General features: G+C 31.1%; 1 protein-coding gene and 1 long non-coding RNA gene across 2 annotated transcripts in view; both read right to left on the bottom strand.

The window, feature by feature from the left end:
- LOC130498386 (uncharacterized) overlaps positions 1 to 9626 on the bottom strand; it is a 14009-nt gene extending 4383 nt beyond the window's left edge. Inside the window, exons 1-2 of the long non-coding RNA XR_008937284.1 lie at positions 9490 to 9626; positions 9228 to 9309 (exon numbers count right to left, since the gene is read on the bottom strand). This is a non-coding gene — a long non-coding RNA (uncharacterized LOC130498386). The remainder of the gene's footprint in view (positions 1 to 9227; positions 9310 to 9489) is intronic.
- Positions 9627 to 12965: 3339 nt separating this feature from the next.
- On the bottom strand, positions 12966 to 14341 carry LOC108820816 (peroxidase 66). Its single transcript, XM_018593823.2, has 3 exons — positions 14043 to 14341; positions 13776 to 13964; positions 12966 to 13675 (listed from the first exon to the last, which is right to left on the bottom strand). The coding sequence occupies exons 1-3, from the start codon at positions 14253 to 14255 to the stop codon at positions 13109 to 13111; spliced, it is 969 nt and encodes a 322-aa protein (XP_018449325.1). The 5' UTR covers positions 14256 to 14341; the 3' UTR covers positions 12966 to 13108.
- Positions 14342 to 19999: the final 5658 nt, after the last annotated feature.

Genomic DNA, 19999 nt, shown 5'->3' with positions numbered 1-19999 from the left:
CCAAGGGCGTGGAGACACTCTTTGACTTCTCCATATTGAAGTTGCCTAACACTTTCCATGCATAATCCTCTTGAGATACTGTCAGTGTTCCCGTTACTCTGTCTCGAGTGATCTCCATCCCCAATATCTTCTTTGCGTCCCCAAGGTCTTTCATTTCCAAACTCTGAACTGAGAGCCTTCTTCAAATTCTCAATCTTCTGCTTTACTTCTAGACGCAAGAAGGATGTCGTCCATGTATAGTAGTAAGATACACGTGGTTCCCCTCCTCATACTCCTTTGTAGTACACACAGATGTCGTACTCGCTTCTAGTGAACCACAGCCCACAATGAACTCATCGAATCTAGAGTTCCACCGACGAGGAGAGAATTGCCTCAGACCGTACAAAGACCTCTTCAGTAAACACACCTTCTCAGGATGCTCTTTGTCTTCATACCCCTCTGGTTGCTCCATATAGATGTCTTCGTCAAGGTACCGTGCAAAAATGCTGTCTTCACATCCATCTGTTGAAGCTCCATGTCAAAATGAACCACCATAGATAAGATGAATCTTATCGAAACATGTTTGGCAACCGGAGAGAAGATCTCTTGAAAGTCTATCCCTTCCTTCTGAGCGTACCCCTTCGCCACCAGCCTAGCTTTTGTATCGAGGATCCTCTACGCCTTGCGATGCCTGCTTTCCTCTTGTAGAGCCACTTACATCCTATCGGTTTGTGATCTTTGACTCTGTCGACTAGAACCCATGTCCTGTTCTTAATCAACGACGCCATTTCCCTCTCTTTCTGCACCAGTCCACAACTCACTATCGGGGTCTTCTAACGCTTCTTGATGATTGCTTGGCTCAGGCCCCCAGCATCTTCATGTATTAGATAGGCAAAGCCAGCTATCACGTCATCAACCCGCTCATACACCTGGTAGTCCCTTGAACTTTGACGGCTGCCTTATCTGTGTCTCTTGCCTTCGATCTCTGACTAGTTGATAATCTCACTAAGATCCTGATGCTCCACAGGGTTTTCAGTAGCTTCAGTTGAGGCTTCTTCACTGCTACTTGGTTGAGATACTCCTCCTTGAGGATTAACCTGTTCTTCTAGATTACCTGCACACTCAAGACTCAAAACGTTTGTTAGTTGAATCAAATGGAACATACAGGGTTAGGAGTACCTGAATCAGTCTTGTTTGATGTTCTTTGTGTACATCAAGTCTTTCTCTGAACGTGACATCTCTACTGTGTGACACACCGTTCATCATCAATAAGGCCAAACCCTGAAGCCTTTTACTCCTTCTGGATAACCCCGTGAAGACGCCTTTCTTCGATCTTGGTTCAGCTTTCCCTCGTTGAGAATGGACGTAGACAACAGAGCAGCCAAACCTTCTTAATCCTGACAAATCTGGTAGAGTTGATGTCCACATCTGCTCTGGTATCTTGAAGTCTATAGCTGATGAAGGAAGCCTATTGATAACATAAACTGACGTAGATGCTCTGCCTCTGCCCAGAATTTGACCTCCATACCACTCTCGCTGAGGCATACTCCTCGCTTTGTTCATGATGCTCCGGTTCAGTCTCTCTGCACACTCCGTTTTGATTGAGGTATAGGTGCAAGTCCGATGCACTCACTACACCTTCTTCCTTGCAGAACTTTTCAAACCGCAGGTTGCAATACTCTAGACCGTTATCAGTTCTCAGCTTTTTAACTTTCCTCTCTCTGACTGAATCTCCACCATCCTTTTCCATTCCACAAACTTTTCAAACGCTTCGTCTTTTGTCTTAAGAAAGTAGATCCAAGACTTCCTAGACCAGTCATCAATAAAGGATATGAAGTAATGACAGATCCCCAGACTGTTAGGGACATTAGGGACCCCCACAAGTCGGAATGAACATAGTCTAGCTTGTCCTTTGTCACATGCTTAGCTGGACCGAAACTAACCCGATGGGACTTGCCAATTACGCAATCTTCGCAGAAGTCAAGATCTGTAATGCTTGCCTTGTCTATACAACCTTCCTTTGCTAAGACCTCCAGACCTTTCTGGCCCACGTGACCCAACCTACTGTGCCATAGCTTTGTTAGAGCCAAACGTGCCTCATCTTTCTGAACCGTAGATATAGAACCAGCCGAACAAGCTTCTGACTTGAGTGCAGTACCACGAAGAATGTAGAGAGTGTCATTACTGCTTGCGCTCACCCCTCATGATCACCACACATCCTAGAGCAATTTTTAGAACTCCTCCAGAGCCTCTGAACTCACAACCTTTTCGCTCACGGGTTCCAAGTGATATTAGGTTCCTTGCGATTCCGGGTATATACCTCACCTCATGAAGTAGGAAAGTAGTCCCATCGTGGTTCTTGAATCGAACTGAGCCTATTCCTTTGACCTCACTATGACTGTCATTCGCCATTCTGACTTTCCCTGAAGTTACTTCTTCAAAGTTGATGAATAGATCCCTCCTTGATGTCATATGAAATGAGCACCATGTATCAAGAACCCACTCCTCTAAGTCGTTCTGACTTTGAGTCATGTTGACCTCACTAGCAATCAGACCAGCTAAATCTTGAGCATCGTCCCTTACTAGAGACGATTCAGAACTGTTCTGAACATTAACTCTGCCCTTGTTGCGTTCTAACCACTTGTAGCATTGCTTCTTGAAGTGCCTTTCCTTGCCACAGATCCAGCAGATCTTCTTCCCTCAGCTGACTTCGATCTTGCTCTCGTATACTTCTTGCCTTTGTGACCTGAACCTCCCCTGTTCTCTGACCTTCCTCTTACATAATGACCCTCTGAACTTGCTCGAACTCCTGATGAATCCTTCATCTCTTTCTCTTTTGACTTGGCCGAACTTGCAATGTCACCAACCTTGATGGCATCTCTGCTGTATTTCAAGGTCTCCTCAGCTGATCGTAGCTCGATGGTAGTGCATTCAGAAGCAACACTGCTTGAAACCTCCTCTGGGACTTCAATGCTTAAGTGACTGAGCTCTCCTACTATCTTGAGGAAGTCATCGATGTTGTCATCGATTGATCGATGATCTTGCATCCGTAATCCATAGAGTTTTGAGCTGAGCGTGAACTCTATTTGGAGAGACTTAGGCATATACAGAGTTTTAAGAAGAGACCACGTTTCAGCTGCGGTGGTACACTTCTCGATCTTCCTCAACACATGATCTCCTACGTTTAGGAAGATCATGTTCATTGCCTTCTCGCATCGTTCCGATCTGGATTCTTGGTCTGCTAACTTCTTCTTCGCCTTTTCCGGTTCGTCGTCCTCCGATACATCTTCTTTAACCTCTGAGCTTGAGGCTTTCTCCGCAAGAACGTCCTTCAAACCTGATACGCTAAGGTAAGCGTACATCCTCCTCTTCCATAGAGAGAAAGTCACCGTCTCCGTCGAACCTCTCGATCTCAAACTTGGATCCAGCCATCGACTTCTTTCCCGAGCTCTCCGATCTTCAATCGCGAATCCCTCGGAGCTTCAACCGTAGCTCTGATACCAATTTGTGCGACTAATAGCTTTGATTCACCTAATGATCAACGCAATCAAAACAAAGAAGAACACAGAGACTTGGTTACCCAGGTTCACCGCACTTCCTCAATGTGAGAAAGCCGCTATTCCTGGGGCTGATTGAGATCAGCGAATCCACTATCTTAGCTCACTCTCTCGAGCTCCTGGATTACAACTTCGTCACCACCGGTCTAACTCTCTATCTTGATCTCTCTCACCTCTCTAACAACCGAGAACTCTATATCAAGCTAGAGCTGAGCGTAACGGCTTATACTACACCGTTTTACACTTGCTCAGCCTCACGTGATAACACACGTGCCTAGATAACCAACTCGGTTATACTAGAACCTAATTAGACCGGTGGTTTGAGTTTACACTTACAATTGTTAATACTATGGACACATTCTTCAGAATAGTTTCAATGGAGTGGCAAATAGTTTTGTGTTGCTGTTGGGAAATTATTTTTTTCATCAATTAAATTATATTATAAATTAGCAGGTTTACACGAATCAGCAAAAATATAGTTTTTCATAGCAATAAGTCGGTAAACATCAGAAGTTTTTTTCCGGAACAAGGCGATCTAAAGTTGACAAGAAAACTGCATAGTACATCTACAGTATAAGTGTAGTCATACAAAATAATCAGTACGTCTACAATATAAGTGTAGACATACAAATAGGCAATTATCGCAACACAGATCTGAATAATAATGAAAACCATGTAAATAGTTACATTTTTCAGCGTAAATTTGTTTCTGACTTTTACCACCATCTAAATTTTATATATTATTTAAAAAACTGTTTTGACTATTCTTTCCGAAGAATTACGAAAATATGAAACTTGTGTTTTATGAAAATGAAAGTTATATGGCAGTCCTTAATATGAAGTGGAGAGGAAATGAAGTATTATTAGTGTAACATGAGAAAGTTAGACAAAATTGAATGCTTGAACTTTAAAAGATAAAAAATGGTTATTGGTGGTGGTCGAAGAATTGATAATAGTGTCACTATCGTAAGTAAGAAGAATTGTTTAAGGTGTTTATGATTTTTTGTCTTTTTGAAATTAAAAAGAAATTAAATTATAATGATATTTTTGTAAATATTTTGAAAAATCCAAAATTGTATGGAGAGATTATGACAAAAGTTGTTGAAAAGAAGTCATTATTGTATTTTACTTCATTTCTTCAGTTATTTTTGCAAAAAAGTTTAAATTAGTTACAAATCATATTTACAATTTAATAGGATAAATCGAGTTAAATATAAATTAAACTAATATTATTATAATATATTTAAAACCAAAATAATTGTGATTAAGAGAAAGAAAAATACAGCCCAATGTACCGAAAAATGAAACTGAATTTATCTTCATTGATCTGAAGATAAATTCACATATTTGATTACTTTCTTACCTATCAAATACATGATACTTAAAATTAGTTAACAAGCAAGAACAATACATTAATAAATTATAGTGTAATTTTAATAAATATTTAACCACACAGCTCCCTTATACAAGTGGGAAATCGTCTAAGGCATTTGTTCACACAATAACAAAAAGTGCTGAGAGATAGGTTAGAGTTTATCGCATCGTTAGATTTATAACCTATAATCTTTCATGATTTTATTCTTCTCTATCCATTTTCATTACTCTCTTAATTGTCGACTAGGTGACCGACCCGCACCCTGTGCGGGGTATAAAAATATTGTATAATATTGATTGAGTTCAAATGTAAGAGAAGGTGGAACAAGTGAGAGTTTCAATGCTGAGACATGATTTGCGCAAATCTCCAAGATGCAGTAGGGGTGGAATTCGTTACTTTTCGGTTCGGTTGGTTTGTTTTAGTTCGATTTTAATATTTTTTTCAACTAAAGTAAACCATATTTAGGGTCTAACTGGTGACCACCTCGGGAATAGTAGGAACAAAAAGGAAAAGAATTGATGGGAATAAAATTATGGGAATGATGAGGAACGGTTATTCCATATCAAATTTGGTGAGGAATAAATTTGTTCTTTAATTCTCTACAATAAAAGGAATGAGAAGGAATGAAAAGGAATGACTATTCCTAATGAATGGTAAAATTTGTTAGGAACATTAAGGAATGCATTATTCCTCTTCATTCCTTGGTCACCAGTTAGACCTTTAGTCTAGTTCGGTGTGCTTTATGTCCAGTTTAGTTTATATTCGGTTCGGTTTGTTTTTTTTGGATCGGTTTAATTAGGCTCTTTGTCCCATAATTTTTTAAAAGAAAATTATGTTTTAAAACATAAATTATGTACACATAAACTATGTGAACTAAATTCAATATAAAACTGAAACAAAAACTTAAAAAGTCACAAAAAGTATATAAGAATAAAACAAATGAATGTTAACTAAAGTAAAAAAGATATCAACATCATTAGTATGTTTTTAATAAAAGTTAACTAATAAAAAAAACAAATGTAAGAAAAATATACAGGAAATAGTGATGTATTAAAAAATGTGATAGAAATCTCATAGATATCACAATCCCATAGAAACCTGAAAAGAAAATGTGATAAAATTTTAAAATATAATCCATAAGTAATATAAAATAAGAAGAACAATTATGAATTAAAAAAATCCCATAGAAACCTGCAAAAAATTGTCAAATTTTGTTAGCAATTGTACAATATAAAATAATTCGATATCATACAATATTTTTATACAATATTTTTTTGGATATACCGTAAACACTAATCTCTCTCTCTCTCTCTCTCCCCCTCTCTCTCCCTCTCTCTCCCTCTCTCCCCCTTTCTCTCCCTCTCTCCTCTCTCCCTCTCTCCCTCTCTCTCTCCCCTCTCATCCTCCCTCCTCCCTCCTCCCTCCTCCCTCCTCCCTCCTCCCTCCGCCATCCCTCCTCTCTCCCTCCCTCCCTCCCTCTCCCTCTCTCTGCCTCTCTCTCTCTCTCTCACCTATTAATAGTGAGAAAAATATCTTTATTATTGATTTATATCATTACAATATCGCGAATTCCACAAAAGTAAAACAAAAAATTTAATTAATAGAAAATCTAACAAAAGCCACAGCTTAACCAATAGAAGAGTATACTATTGATAACACGTTTCAAAACTTAAACAATGTCAATGAGCTTCCGTTCAAACGCATAATTGATTCAATCTCCTCCAAAGATAAACTCTTAATTTGATCTTCTGATAAACACAAGCCTGAAAGAACATGTAAAAATTAATTTGATCTACTAACATTTAATTTTTATAAAAACATGAGCTAACTTGGTTTATCTGTACCTTTTCTTTGGTTGCATAATATATCTTGTGATAGTTTTTCCCAATTAGCAATTGCAAACGTTTTCTGGATTTGTGATACTATGTGTTAGCAATAGGACACAAAACAACTTGCGTAGATCTTTTTTGCTGATGCCCAATAACATGCTTCTTTAATAGTTTCAATATTTTCTTCATCATCGTCCTTCCGGATAACAGAAGAAGTTATATTTTTTTCTAAAAAACGTCATTAGATTAAGTTTTGAAAATAATAAGCAACTTAAAATGTAGACCATAAAAAATGTAAGATATATATATATATATATATATATATATATATATATATATATATATATATATATATATATATATATGTATATACAACAGTGCTGATATGGTTGCACGATAAGTTAGTATCAAATATTATATTCGTACAATTTATTACATTTTTTATTGCTATATAGATTTTTTGAATTTAATGTGTTAACATAAATCATTTTTAATTATTACCAATCAATCTTTTGAATTAAATATGATGAATATATGTTACGTGATGTTGCAATCATCATTAATGTGATAAATATGGACATATTTTTCATTCAAGGCAAATTGTGAGAACTAAATAATAAATAAGAAATAATATAATTGTTAAATGACATAGTGTTGATCTTCAAGACTACTGTCATGATCTTCTTGGCTTTTTCTTTTAGACAAAAGAGTTCCTGAAAAATCAAAGAACCAGAGGAAATATCACCTAATGACTGCAACATCAGGACCTGCAAAAGAAAAGGTTCATCTCATTAGTATGCTATTGTAAATATAAATAATAAGCAATTGTAAAGTATAATACATGTTTAGAAGGAAAAGAAGAAAAAAATAATTTTTCATAATAAATATTTAAATTGAATAAAGAAAGTTATTAAATCTACAATATCATAAGCTGATTTGAATTAAATATTAGTCTTCTTGCGCAAGTTAGATTTATTTAAAATATTCTTTAATAAATTCTCAATAAATCTTATACTTATAAGGTAATTTTATTTTTGGAATATCTTGTTGATAAAGTTAAAGGAGAACATCTCGTGAATAGATTGCACCAGAATTTTGGTTGACAAGTCTCACCATAAATATTAAGTTTTAAATGCATGATTTTGGAGAGAAAATATTTTGTCAATTAATTTGGTTTCTCTGACATCTAAAATATTTAGTGGGTATTGAATGAATTAAACACAAAAAGGGTCTCAAAAAGATGTTCTTTGAATCGAGAAAACACAAAAGGTAAGTAAAATGCTAGACTTTACTAAAATATTTAACTTTCACAATAAGCTATGTACCAGAATGTTCTCAAATTAACTTTAAAATTTATCTACCTATAAGTTAGGATTATTTATGGAATATATCTATATTATTAAAACAGAAGTACAAATATAAATTATCCCTAAGTTTTCCAACTTGTTTACAATGGCATGCCACTAAAATAATTAAATGAATCTATCTTTAAGGAATCATTTTTTTCCTATTTATTAAACTATTTCCTAAATCAAACTTAACTTAATTTTCGTATTTAATATATTTCCTTAAACCAATTAACTAATTTTTAGGGATATTCAAATTTGATATCGATTTTAACTATATAAAACTTGGATAATGTTACCATTAATTATTTTGAACAAAAATCAAGTTTAAATTAGATATTAAACAATATTATGAATATTCCTAAAATATATGTTTGACTTACCATTAATTATTTTGAACAATAAAAGTTATATATGCTAAGATTTAAATATCTTTAAACAACTTATAGAACAATATGAAATATTTGTAAGTGAATATTATTTTTAATATAATTTAATCTCACTTAAGATTATATATATTTCAAAAATTTCTAACATATACGTTTAATCATTTCAGTTACTATAAATTATTTTCAACAAGAAAATTTAAATATCTTTGTATAACAATGTTTAATGTTTATAACCAAATATTTTTTCTAATGTATCTAAATCTCACCGTATTATACATATCTGATCAAAATATTTAAATTTTTTATTACATTTGAAAAATAATTTCATGTTAAAAAAAATATTATTCAAACATATCAATAGGTCAATATTTTGTCAAAAGTGTAGTAGCGGGCACGGCTCACTATTTTCTTTGTTGTATTTATAAAATATTTAAAATATGATAAATATTTAAAATATAAACCAATAAACATTTAAATAATATTCATTTATATAAAAATGAAAATAACAACCCGTGCGTCCGCACGGGTCAAGCTCTAGTTGTTATTAAAATTACATTTTAAAAATAAAAAAGAGAATATATCGGGAATAGTTTACACTAATGATTTAATTAAAAAATCTTACCCTTACAGTTTAAATATTAAAGCATGAGATTAGGAAATAAGATATTATTTCAGTAGAGAAAATACCATCCTACTAATATTTTAAAAATATAATGTGATTATCCAATTTTGATGTACAATAGAGAAAATACCATTCTAAGCGCACATCTTTTGCAGGACCGGAATGGTGAACTCTTAGAGGTCTGAAATATGAACACTTCCGTCAAATCATCTCTGAAAAAATATAAAACAAAATCACAATCAGCAAATCAAAAAACAATGTGTATATAGAAGCTTATAATTCTAAACAATAATATAATTCTACTAATAAAAAAAAAGTATTCGCAACACAAAAAGATGCTATTGAAATGATATAACTGAGAGATGTTATCAAATTGAGTAAATTTTTTTTACCAGATTGAGGAACAAAGATGTTATCGAAATGATATATCAAAGAGGTGTACAATCAAATCGATATATAGCTTCAGTGGATAAATCGTCATAATAGGGTATCTGCATATAAACCAAAAGAAAAATCAGCTCTCATGAAATATAAAAGCTTAATGTTCTAAAATAAGAAGAAAAAAAATTCAGAACATTATTAACAATAAAAGTTCAGAATACAAAGTTCAATGATTTCGTTTATTCTACTGTAGATGTCTTATTTATAGTAAATTGATGGACGTTTCTCATTGATTTAGCTTGCATGATAAGCTAAGAAGTAGAATTTTTAAATAAATTCTCAATAAATCTTATATTTATAACGTAATATTATTTTTGGAATATCTTGTTGATAAAGCTAAAGGAGAATATCTCGTGAATAGATTGCACAAGAATTTTGGTTGACAAGTCTCGCCATAAATATTAAGTTTTAAATGCATGATTTTAGTAGAGAAAATATCTTGTCAATTAATTTTGTTTCTCTGAGATCTAAAATATTTAGTGAGTATTTAATGAGTTAAACAGAGAAATGATCGCAAAAAGATGTTCTTTGAATCGAGAAAACACAAAAGTTAAGTATTAAAGTTATTTCGTTTTTAGTAGTGTCGATGATTAAAATAAATCGAAAAATAAATTCTAAAAAATCAATCAATAAGATCAACAGATTCTTCCCATTTGTAATAAGGAAACTAATTATTACATGTATTAACTAATATTTTTGCGCGAGTAATGTTAATAGGGGGATTAAATTATTTTTTCCTTTTCAATTAGTATTCAATGTTACTTTCCTTTTATAGGGGGATCAATGAATTAAAATAAATTATTTGATTTCATAAAATGACTTTATATTCTTATATATCTATAGACTACATAAAATATTAAACCAAAATATTTATTTGAATTGATAAAATGACTTTATATACCATATTTTCAACAATTAGTTACCATAAATAGTTATTAATAATATTATGTAAACCATTTGGAATCTAAAATATTTATTTGAATTAATAAAATGGCTTTATATCATACTTTCGACAATTAATTACCATAAATAGTTATAAATAATATTATGTAAGTCATTTGAAAAGTGATGTTAATTGGTCATTAATTTATTTTTTTTCCTTACAATTAGTATTGGATGGTACTTTTCTATTATAGTGGGATCGATGAATTAAATGATATATCGGAATTACAAAATAAGGTAAGTATTTAGAGGGCTTCCCTTTTTAGTAGTGTCGATGGAAAAAAAATCAAAAAGAAATTCTAAAAAATCAACCAATAGAATCGATAGAATTCTTATGAGAAAGGCTGTGAGAGTGCCAGCTGGCAAATGTACTTTCTTTTAATATATAGAAGGATTATAATAAATAAAATTAAAAATAATCGGCCAATAAAATTATAATAATTAAGAGTTCATTTATGGTCGACACGTAATAAAAATCACTTATGTGACTTCTCAATCAATATATAGTAAATTTATTTTTTATAAATAATTTATAACATTCTGTAAATTATTTTAAAATTCTGATAAATTTATTCTTTAAACAACGATAAATAATTTAAAAATAATGTTAATAAACATTTTTGGATTTTTAATATTTAAAATCATTATTATATAATTATATTCGAATACAATTCATCAAGTAGAGTATAAAACTATTATAATTATCTTATATAAAATTTCGTTCATTATATTTTATAGTTTATAAATATTAAAAGTAAGAAATAAAATATTATTAATCTTTCTATAATTTCTATATTTGAGAAGCTTTCCAAATTTCTAATATGAATTCCTTGTCCATAAAGTATGTCATTGTTAAGACCGTATTAATTATATGGATTCAAATTTGGTAATGTTTGTGTCGATCAAATATACTATATTAATAAGACCGTATTAATTATATGGATTCAAATTTGGTAATGTTTGGTCGATTATAAAAAATAAATGAAAAAGAAATTATCAAAAGTTCAACCAATAAGATTAAGAGAATTAATCTTAGAAGCTCTCTATGAATGCCACCTAAGCAAAAATCACTAAAGTGACTTCTCTTTTAATGTATAGGAGGATTCTGATAAATTTATTCTTTAAACAACGATAAATAATTTAAAATAATGTTAATAAACATTTTTGGATTTTTAATATTTAAAATCATTATTATATAATTATATTCGAATACAATTCATCAAGTAGAGTATAAAACTATTATAATTATCTTATATAAAATTTCGTTCATTATATTTTATAGTTTATAAATATTAAAAGTAAGAAATAAAATATTATTAATCTTTCTATAATTTCTATATTTGAGAAGCTTTCCAAATTTCTAAAATGAATGCCTTGTCCATAAAGTATGTCATTGTTAAGACCGTATTAATTATATGGATTCAAATTTGGTAATGTTTGTGTCGATCAAATATAATATATTAATAAGACCGTATTAATTATATGGATTCAAATTTGGTAATGTTTGGTCGATTATAAAAAATAAATGAAAAAGAAATTATCAAAAATTCAACCAATAAGATTAAGAGAATTAATCTTAGAAGCTCTCTATGAATGCCACCTAAGCAAAAATCACTAAAGTGACTTCTCTTTTAATACATAGGAGGATTTCTCCTGTATAAAGCTTCATTTATGTTGACAAAAAAAAAAAAAAGCTTCATTTACATAATCAACAATCCAGATCAATATATTCTAAAATTACATTGGTTTCAGAATAAACAAAGTGGCCAAAGATCAATCTTGCACCGGTGCAAGATTACACAATCGAACACATTACACACTAGCCTTGCGGGTTTGGCTAATTCGGTTAATTCGGATCAGGTATTTTCGGTTTCGGTTTATTCGGTTCGGCCACAATTCTACCAAAGTAAAACAAAAGAAAATCGGTTCAGTTCGGTTCAGTTTTTGGTTATTTTCGGTTTTAAATTTTATTTCTGAATTAACTGATTTTTTTTTGTTTCGTTTAGATTTCGGTATAACTTTCTAAAAACTTCTGATTTTTTTTGGTTAAATTATGTCAAATTCGGTTATTTCGGATAATTCGGTTCGGTCTTTCGGTTATTTTTTTATTATTTTCGGATATTTTAGGTTTTTCAAATTTTCAAAAAAAAATCAAAAATGAACCAAACCGAAAACCAAACCAATTTTCAATTCTGAACTAAACCGAAATCAAGACCATAACCGAAAACAAAAAATTCGGTTCGGTTCGGTTTGGCTTGATCGGTTCGGTTTTAATCGCATGCAGGCCTATTACACACTATTGATATCTCTAAGCGGGAACAGCCCGAAATCAAAATCCAAGACTAATTCAAGAAAGACTAATAATTCTGCTTCAGCTGAGCCCTTACTGTCTTTTATGGTTCAAGAAACAGTTTCGTAGCTGAGGTAAACCCAAGTAAAATGTAAGTTCAAGCAACAAACTTATATTGTAAGCAAACGCTGCAACTCATAGGGAACTTATATAATATGGTTTAGTATCGGTCGTTACATTTGCCAAGTTTACATTATTAGAATATCAAATATAAATGAAAACAAATTTGAAAGATAAGAAAACCCTCATTAGCAACTTCTCTTCTGTAGGGCTTTGCTCTAATTAACAAAGCGAGAGTTAATTCTGACTTGTCCTGTCTCCTTGACTCCAAAGTTTCCAAGTTTCACCATGGAAGTTGCAAACTCCCTGAAGAAGGCCATTTGGTCTCGAGCAAACGTCTCAACAATCCACTTGGTACGGGAATCACCTAGAAGCGCCTGATCAGACCCAAACACTCCTTTCCCTGACAAGATCTGCTTGTAATAATCATTATCAAAAACCGTGGCCGTGGAGTCCAACATTGTCCCTGCGTTCTTGCCTCGGTTGCTAGATCTAGGGCATTTCTTTTTCAAACTTTGTGCAAAAGCAAAGTTCATGGAAGGATCAACGTCATGGAATTTGCTGAAGTTTTGAAGACGGGCCTCGAAAGATGAACAATGAGAGAATCCTATCGTGTGGCCGCCTGAGAGTGTAACCATGTCTTTCACCGATAAGCCTCTTGCCGCAAAGCTTTGGATCAGTTGTGAAACATTGAACGTGGGCGCTGGGAGATTGATAGTCTCACTGGCTCGTGAAATAGTCCCGTCTTTTCGCCCTTTTAGCACGTTCCAGTAAGGACCACCAGACTAATAAATTAGAAAAAATATTACGATAGTCAGGGTTCGAACCGAACCATATATATCAGACCAAAAAGGGACCAGTCTATTAAGATTTAAGAAGACTCACCAGGGTGACAACATCTCTGGCTGCTATGGCGATTACATCGGCACAAGAGACAGTACGAGGACACACCTTTTCGAGCTTTCTCTTAGCATCTTCGATGACGTAAAATGACCGAACCGAAATGTTTGGAGGACCATCCTTCTCAGCTTGGGTTGACTTAGACGAATCTAGTAGAATCGACGCATCACACCCCTACAACAACTCAACAAAATAATTTAGAAACGAGCTAGTTGGATCAAAAATAAACGACCAAAGAAAGAAGATGCATACCCTGATGAAGCAGTCGTGGAAGAACATTCTGAGGAGACGAGCGGGCACTTTAGGATCATACAAAGTAGCGTTCTTAACAGTTTCGAGTATGATTTTTTCTGCAACGGGGCACGATTGATCATAGTAATGAGCATCAAGAGCAGCTTCTGATGGCTCAAGTATCGCAAAAACTGTAAAGATCATCGAGAAAATGAGTCTCTTCGAGAATGCCATTTTAAGGTTTGTGGGTTTATTTAAGCCACAAAAACTTCTCTTTGTTGTTAAGAGTTGTTTGGGGATTTGATGGAAGGAAGGTGTGGAACTATTTGGCTTATATAAGGAGAGAAATAACTGCAAATAAAGGGAGGCTGATGTTCTAGAGAATGTGTATGTGTACGAATATGCTTTAAAGTTACTCTAATTAAATTTGGAACAAACATGCATATATTACGGTGTCTATATTTTCTCTCAAAAAAATGGTACTTCGAGTCTAAGCATGTACTTTGGTTATAATATGTGCAGCCGAGCTGATATTATTTGATATATCTACTATATATTTTAAAATAGTTTTGATTTTCTATAAAACAACTGGATACTTTAGTATTCAACATGTGCTCTTCATGAATTTATTTTAAAATAAATATTAAATTTCGCATACAAATTTTAATACTTTATTAATTAATTTTTTAATTAGGGTATTTATCATCAAACTTTAACTAACACTTTTGCTAAATTAAGCTAGGTAAAAATGCATATCTAACCTACATAAGAAAGTCAATTTCCCTAAATTGTATCCTAAATTTTAATAATAAATCCACTTAATTTAATCTAAAACATATTAAGACAACAATTATCTCCTACGCATTATTCGTGAAGTAATACTTCAAATTTTATTATGTATCCTCCCCATATCTATTTTCAACAGAAAATGATATAGTTTGAAATTGTGCCATAAACCATATTTAATTGTGAGATGTGCAAAATTTTTATTTAAATAATATTTTTATCCTTTTTTGGTAATATGATAATGACTAATATAACATATATCACTATCAAGTAAACATTTTCATAAAGCTTCATATTTTTGGCAAAAACAATTTTGAATATGGTAAATAGTAATATCTCATATATCACCAAAGTATATTATATATCATTAAGAAATAATTAAACTGATAAGTTAGTCATGGATATATAAAAAAAATTACACATCAACTTATATATTTTGGTTTAAAATAAATATACTATAAAAACGATTGTAAATTTCCTTAACAAATACAGAAAACAAAACAATACTAATCAAACCAAATTTATTGATAGTTAAAGAATTTAAATTCTAATTATATTTATTAATTGGTGTAAATAAATCACTAATCAAAATTTCAAATTGTTGAGTTATTCATAGTTAATTGTGATCAAATACCTTTATTGCACGATGGACAGTCAATTAATTAACAAATTTACATTTAAATTTTTAAAGTATTTCAACTAAATTCAAATTTATTACTATTTTTATATATAATTTCATAGACGTGTTTAAAATAAATATTAATTAAATATATTATAAATAAATTTTTATTTTTAAATGAAAATTTATTTATTAATTTAAGTAAATTTAAATCAAACAAACTTAAATACTTAGAAAGAAATCAAAAGAACAAAACCACATATATATACAGTTATAGTTTTTTTACTGATAAACTAATATAAAATTATATCATATTAATGTTTACGAATCATATACACATTAATCCTTTTTCAGAAAGTAATTACGTATTTGTTGAGAAAAAACCTTTTCTCATTAGGTTCTTATTTTATTATCACCTTCTTTCATTTTACGATGATGGTGGTAACATTCACTATATATTAGTTAACATTGACAATACTTACAAATTAACAATTTATCCACTATTATTTAAGAAAATATTAGAACAAACTGAACATTTTGTGAACAGATAAATGTAAAGTACAAGCTTAAAATAACTTTTAGTAACTTGAACCTAAAATGCCATTGTAAACTCTTACTTAATCCCCACTGTGCCAACAACAGGATGACGTGGTTATATAAAAGTTCATAATGGTGTGTGTGGATAGAGTAAGATTTAAAATGAATAAATAAGTGAATTAAAAGAGAAGATGGTCAACAAAGGGTACCTACTGTTGAGTTATACCTATCAGTGTTTGGTGAAGGATTTGTTGTACAATTCCCTTTATTTTGCTTCGTAAATACCTGTACTGCAATGCAAGCAGTGCGCACCTAAGGAAAAACATTATATGTACTATCTGAATGTGAAACCTTTTTTTTTTTTTTTTTTGCCATCAAAGATATTATATATATCAAACGATTTACAAGACCCAAAACCGGCCCAACTACAAAACCCAAACCGGATACACAAAGCCCACTAGAATACAATCTCCAGTCCAAAGGAAAACCCAAAAAACAAAACGCCACCGCTCACCACAATAAAGGGAAAACCTCCACGTGTAATCCCCACAGTAGTACAGAGACGCGTGGCAAAAGGATGGAGCTTCGTCATCTGGAATGGCTGGAGATCTCCGCCGGGGCCGAAACCGAACCGTCGTCGGAGGCACGAATCACCAACTCCTTTCCCATCCAGAAATCGACACTGTCAAACACGGAACAGAACCACCGGTAAAACACCGGGACCACATTAACCGACTACCGAAAATCCACCCCTGACAACTGTATCGGAGGTTTACGATTCAGAGTCAAACCACGAGGCCTGAGACTAAGAGAGCTTCCATCGAAAACTTCGAGATCTCCTCCTATCCCGGCCACCAACCACAGTAAGGGCACCCTTTTCGTACAGCTCGAAAACTTCCACGAGAACCAGAAGCCGGAGACCACCACCGAAGAGGGTACGGCTCGGCCCCAGAGTCAAACGCTGGAGAAAACGCGATGGTTGAACCACCGTCTCCCGGGAACCAAAACGATAACCGCCCATAAAGACCGCAGTGCCGCTTAAATAACTAGATAAAGTAAACTAGACAACTAAACTACGATTCCGACCGACACCGTGGCTGAGGGAACCCACGTACGCCGGTCGGAAGCAAAAGAGCTACGATCGAAACCCTCTTTCTCTTTTCTCCTTTTCTCTCGTTTTCTCTCTCTTCTCTCTGGCCCGTTCCACTTGTTCTGAATGCGTGAATGTGAAACCTTCATTTTTCAACAATGATAAAATTATATATACTAGTGGGTTTTCCGGAGTTTCACATAACTTATTACAACTGAATTTTGTCACTTTAATAATTTGTCATTAAATCATTTTCAATTTGAGCTATGCACATAAAAATTACTTTTAAAATCCTATATTCGAGTCTTTAGGTCCATCTACGCATGGGCATTCGGGGTTCCAATCGGGTTTCGATTTTATCCAATCGGGTTTAGGTTTTTCGGGTTTATCAAAATCACCTCCATTCGGATTTTTTGAAAGTTCGTTTCGAGACCGGTTCGGATTCTATCGGGGTGGGGTCGAGGTTAATAAATCTTCAAAGAACCGGTATAACCCAATGTACTTTCGTATTTGGGTCCCAATCGATTTTTCAGTTTTAAAATACTTTATTGTACCTACTTTGTAACCAAAACATAAGTAAAATCGGTTCTTCGTGTTAAAATACATGCTTTGAACATTTTTTGTAACCAAAACATAAGTAAAATCGATTCAAAATAATAAAGGAACATCAACCGTGATCATTCAAAATCAAACGAAAAAGAAATATATTTATTGATAAAAAATAAAACCAAAAAAATAAAAGCATTAAACGAAAACCAAGTTCCCATGAAATGATAAATATTGTTTAATGAAAACAAAATCTAAATCTAAATATTTCAAGATTCAACAGCCACCTTCAACCATTAACATTCATATAATGGAACCACCAACCTTCATATAATAGATAAGTATTTTAGATGTTCAATATATCTTAATATATTTTGAATACATATTAGGAGTTAGATCATGTTTGCTACAATATCTTTTTGAGATTTGAATGTTTCAGATTCTAATTATAATTATTGTCTAATAGTAATTTTTCATTTTTAAAATTCTAAACAAAAGACAATTGCAAATATTATATAATAGTATTTTTCTTTTGAATATTGTGCATGTGTTAAAATATATAATGATTAAAATATATATACCAAAATAATTTTGAAGAAATAAATTTAAAATTTATTTAATATGAAAAGTAATTATATAAAATTATTTAATAGTAACTTTTTGAAATTTTAGTTTTAAAAATCCTAAACAAAAAAGATTAAAAAATAATTTGTAAAAAAGTATATTGATTTTGATTTTTTAAAGTTACTAATTAATATGATTGTGACATAAGACAGTTATATTTAAAAATTTGATATGTGTTAAACTATATCATAATTTAAAATAAATATACTAAGATAGTTAAATTATTTTGGTTAAAATTAATTACAAATATTGTTTAATATTAATTTTTCATTTTTAAAATCTAAACAGAATTTAAATGTAATCAACTATTTGATAGTAATTTTCTTTTCAATACTATGACATGTGTTAGAATATTTCTTGATTAAAAATATATATATACTAAGAAAATATGGAATTCTTTTTGAAAAAATGAATTTCCAAATTATTTAATTTTAGTTTTTATAAAAGTCCCTTTAAAAATTCTAAAGAAAAAAGAGATTTATAAGATAATATATTTAATAATAATTTCCTTTTCTAAAATCATGAAGAAAAGATAATTGTAAAATATTATTTGATCGTAATTGTTCTTTTTAAAAATCTTAAATATAGGAAAAGTGTAAAAGAGTGTTTAATAGTAGTTTCTTTTTAAATCCTAATCAAAAATATTTGTAGAATAATTATTTAAAATATATTTCTTATGAATAATCAACTAATATTTAAATAGTTAATTTTAATTAAAAATAAATTTACTAAGTTAATAAAATAATTTGTTTTAAAGTAATTATAATTATTGTCTAATAGTAATTTCCGTTTTTAATTGCAAAAGATTAATAACAAAAACAAATTTGTTAAAAAAATAATTATAATATTGTCTAATAGTAAATTTTCATTTTTAAATCCTAAACAAAAGATAATTACAAAAGATTATATGATAGTATTTTTCCTTTTAATATTGTGCATGTGTTAAGATATATAATGATTAAAATGTATATACTAAAAATATTTTTGAACAAATTTTTGTAAATTTGATTTAATAGTGAAATTAATTATAAAAATTACTTAATAGTAATTTTCTAGAAATTTTCTTTTTTTTTAAATCAGAAACATAAAAGATTTAAAAAATAATTAGTAAAAGATTATATTGATTTTTATTTTTAAATTAAAAATATATTTACTAAGCTAAAAAACAAACTAATTAATTTTGTTAAAAAATAATTATAATTATTGTCTAATAACAGTTTTCCATTTTAAAATCTTAAACAAAAGATAATTGCAAAAGATTAATAACAAAACCGAATTTTGTTAAAAAAGTAATTATAACTGTGTCTACTAGGTGTTTTGCCCGCACATACATGCATAATCATTTTATTAATAGTTATTAATATATGTATTATGACTTAATATCATGATAACTAATAGTTTTCTTGATTTTTGTTTCAGCTTACATTTTGCTTTCCAGATATATAGAGATCTGAGTTGCTTCTTATGATGGTATCGTTCAACTTTTTATGATCAAGTTTTCTAATTTTCAAATGTTCGGATTATGGATTTTGGAATCAGATTCGTCATAAGAGAGAAAGATCAGTGCTTTTTGAAACAAAGTTGAGCTTTCATGATTGTTTTGAATGCGTTTGGGATTCAAAAGATGGAGAAGTTGAGTTTGATTATAAGGGTTACAGATGGTTTACCCCTAGCAGAGTCTCTCTACGATGAGAATGTCTTAGCAAATTCAGATAAATATAAGCAAAAGGGACTGACAGCTTATAAGGAAACTTTCTGGAAGTCAAAATGAATCTT

Source organism: Raphanus sativus, chromosome 8 (genome assembly GCF_000801105.2).
Source record: "Raphanus sativus cultivar WK10039 chromosome 8, ASM80110v3, whole genome shotgun sequence".
NCBI classification, from domain to species: domain Eukaryota; kingdom Viridiplantae; phylum Streptophyta; class Magnoliopsida; order Brassicales; family Brassicaceae; genus Raphanus; species Raphanus sativus.
The sequence above is the reverse complement of the archived record's forward strand: the minus strand, read 5'-3'. Positions and strand labels throughout refer to the sequence as shown.

Bases quoted from the DNA above. Each gene is read 5' to 3' on its own strand.
- LOC108820816 (XM_018593823.2), bottom strand. From the start codon at position 14,255: ATGGCATTCTCGAAGAGACTCATTTTCTCGATGATCTTTACAGTTTTT. The intron at 13,965-14,042 runs GTATGCATCTTC...GAGTTGTTGTAG, and splicing joins TCCACGACTGCTTCATCAGG to GGGTGTGATGCGTCGATTCT. The intron at 13,676-13,775 runs GTGAGTCTTCTT...CTAATTTATTAG, and splicing joins CCAGAGATGTTGTCACCCTG to TCTGGTGGTCCTTACTGGAA.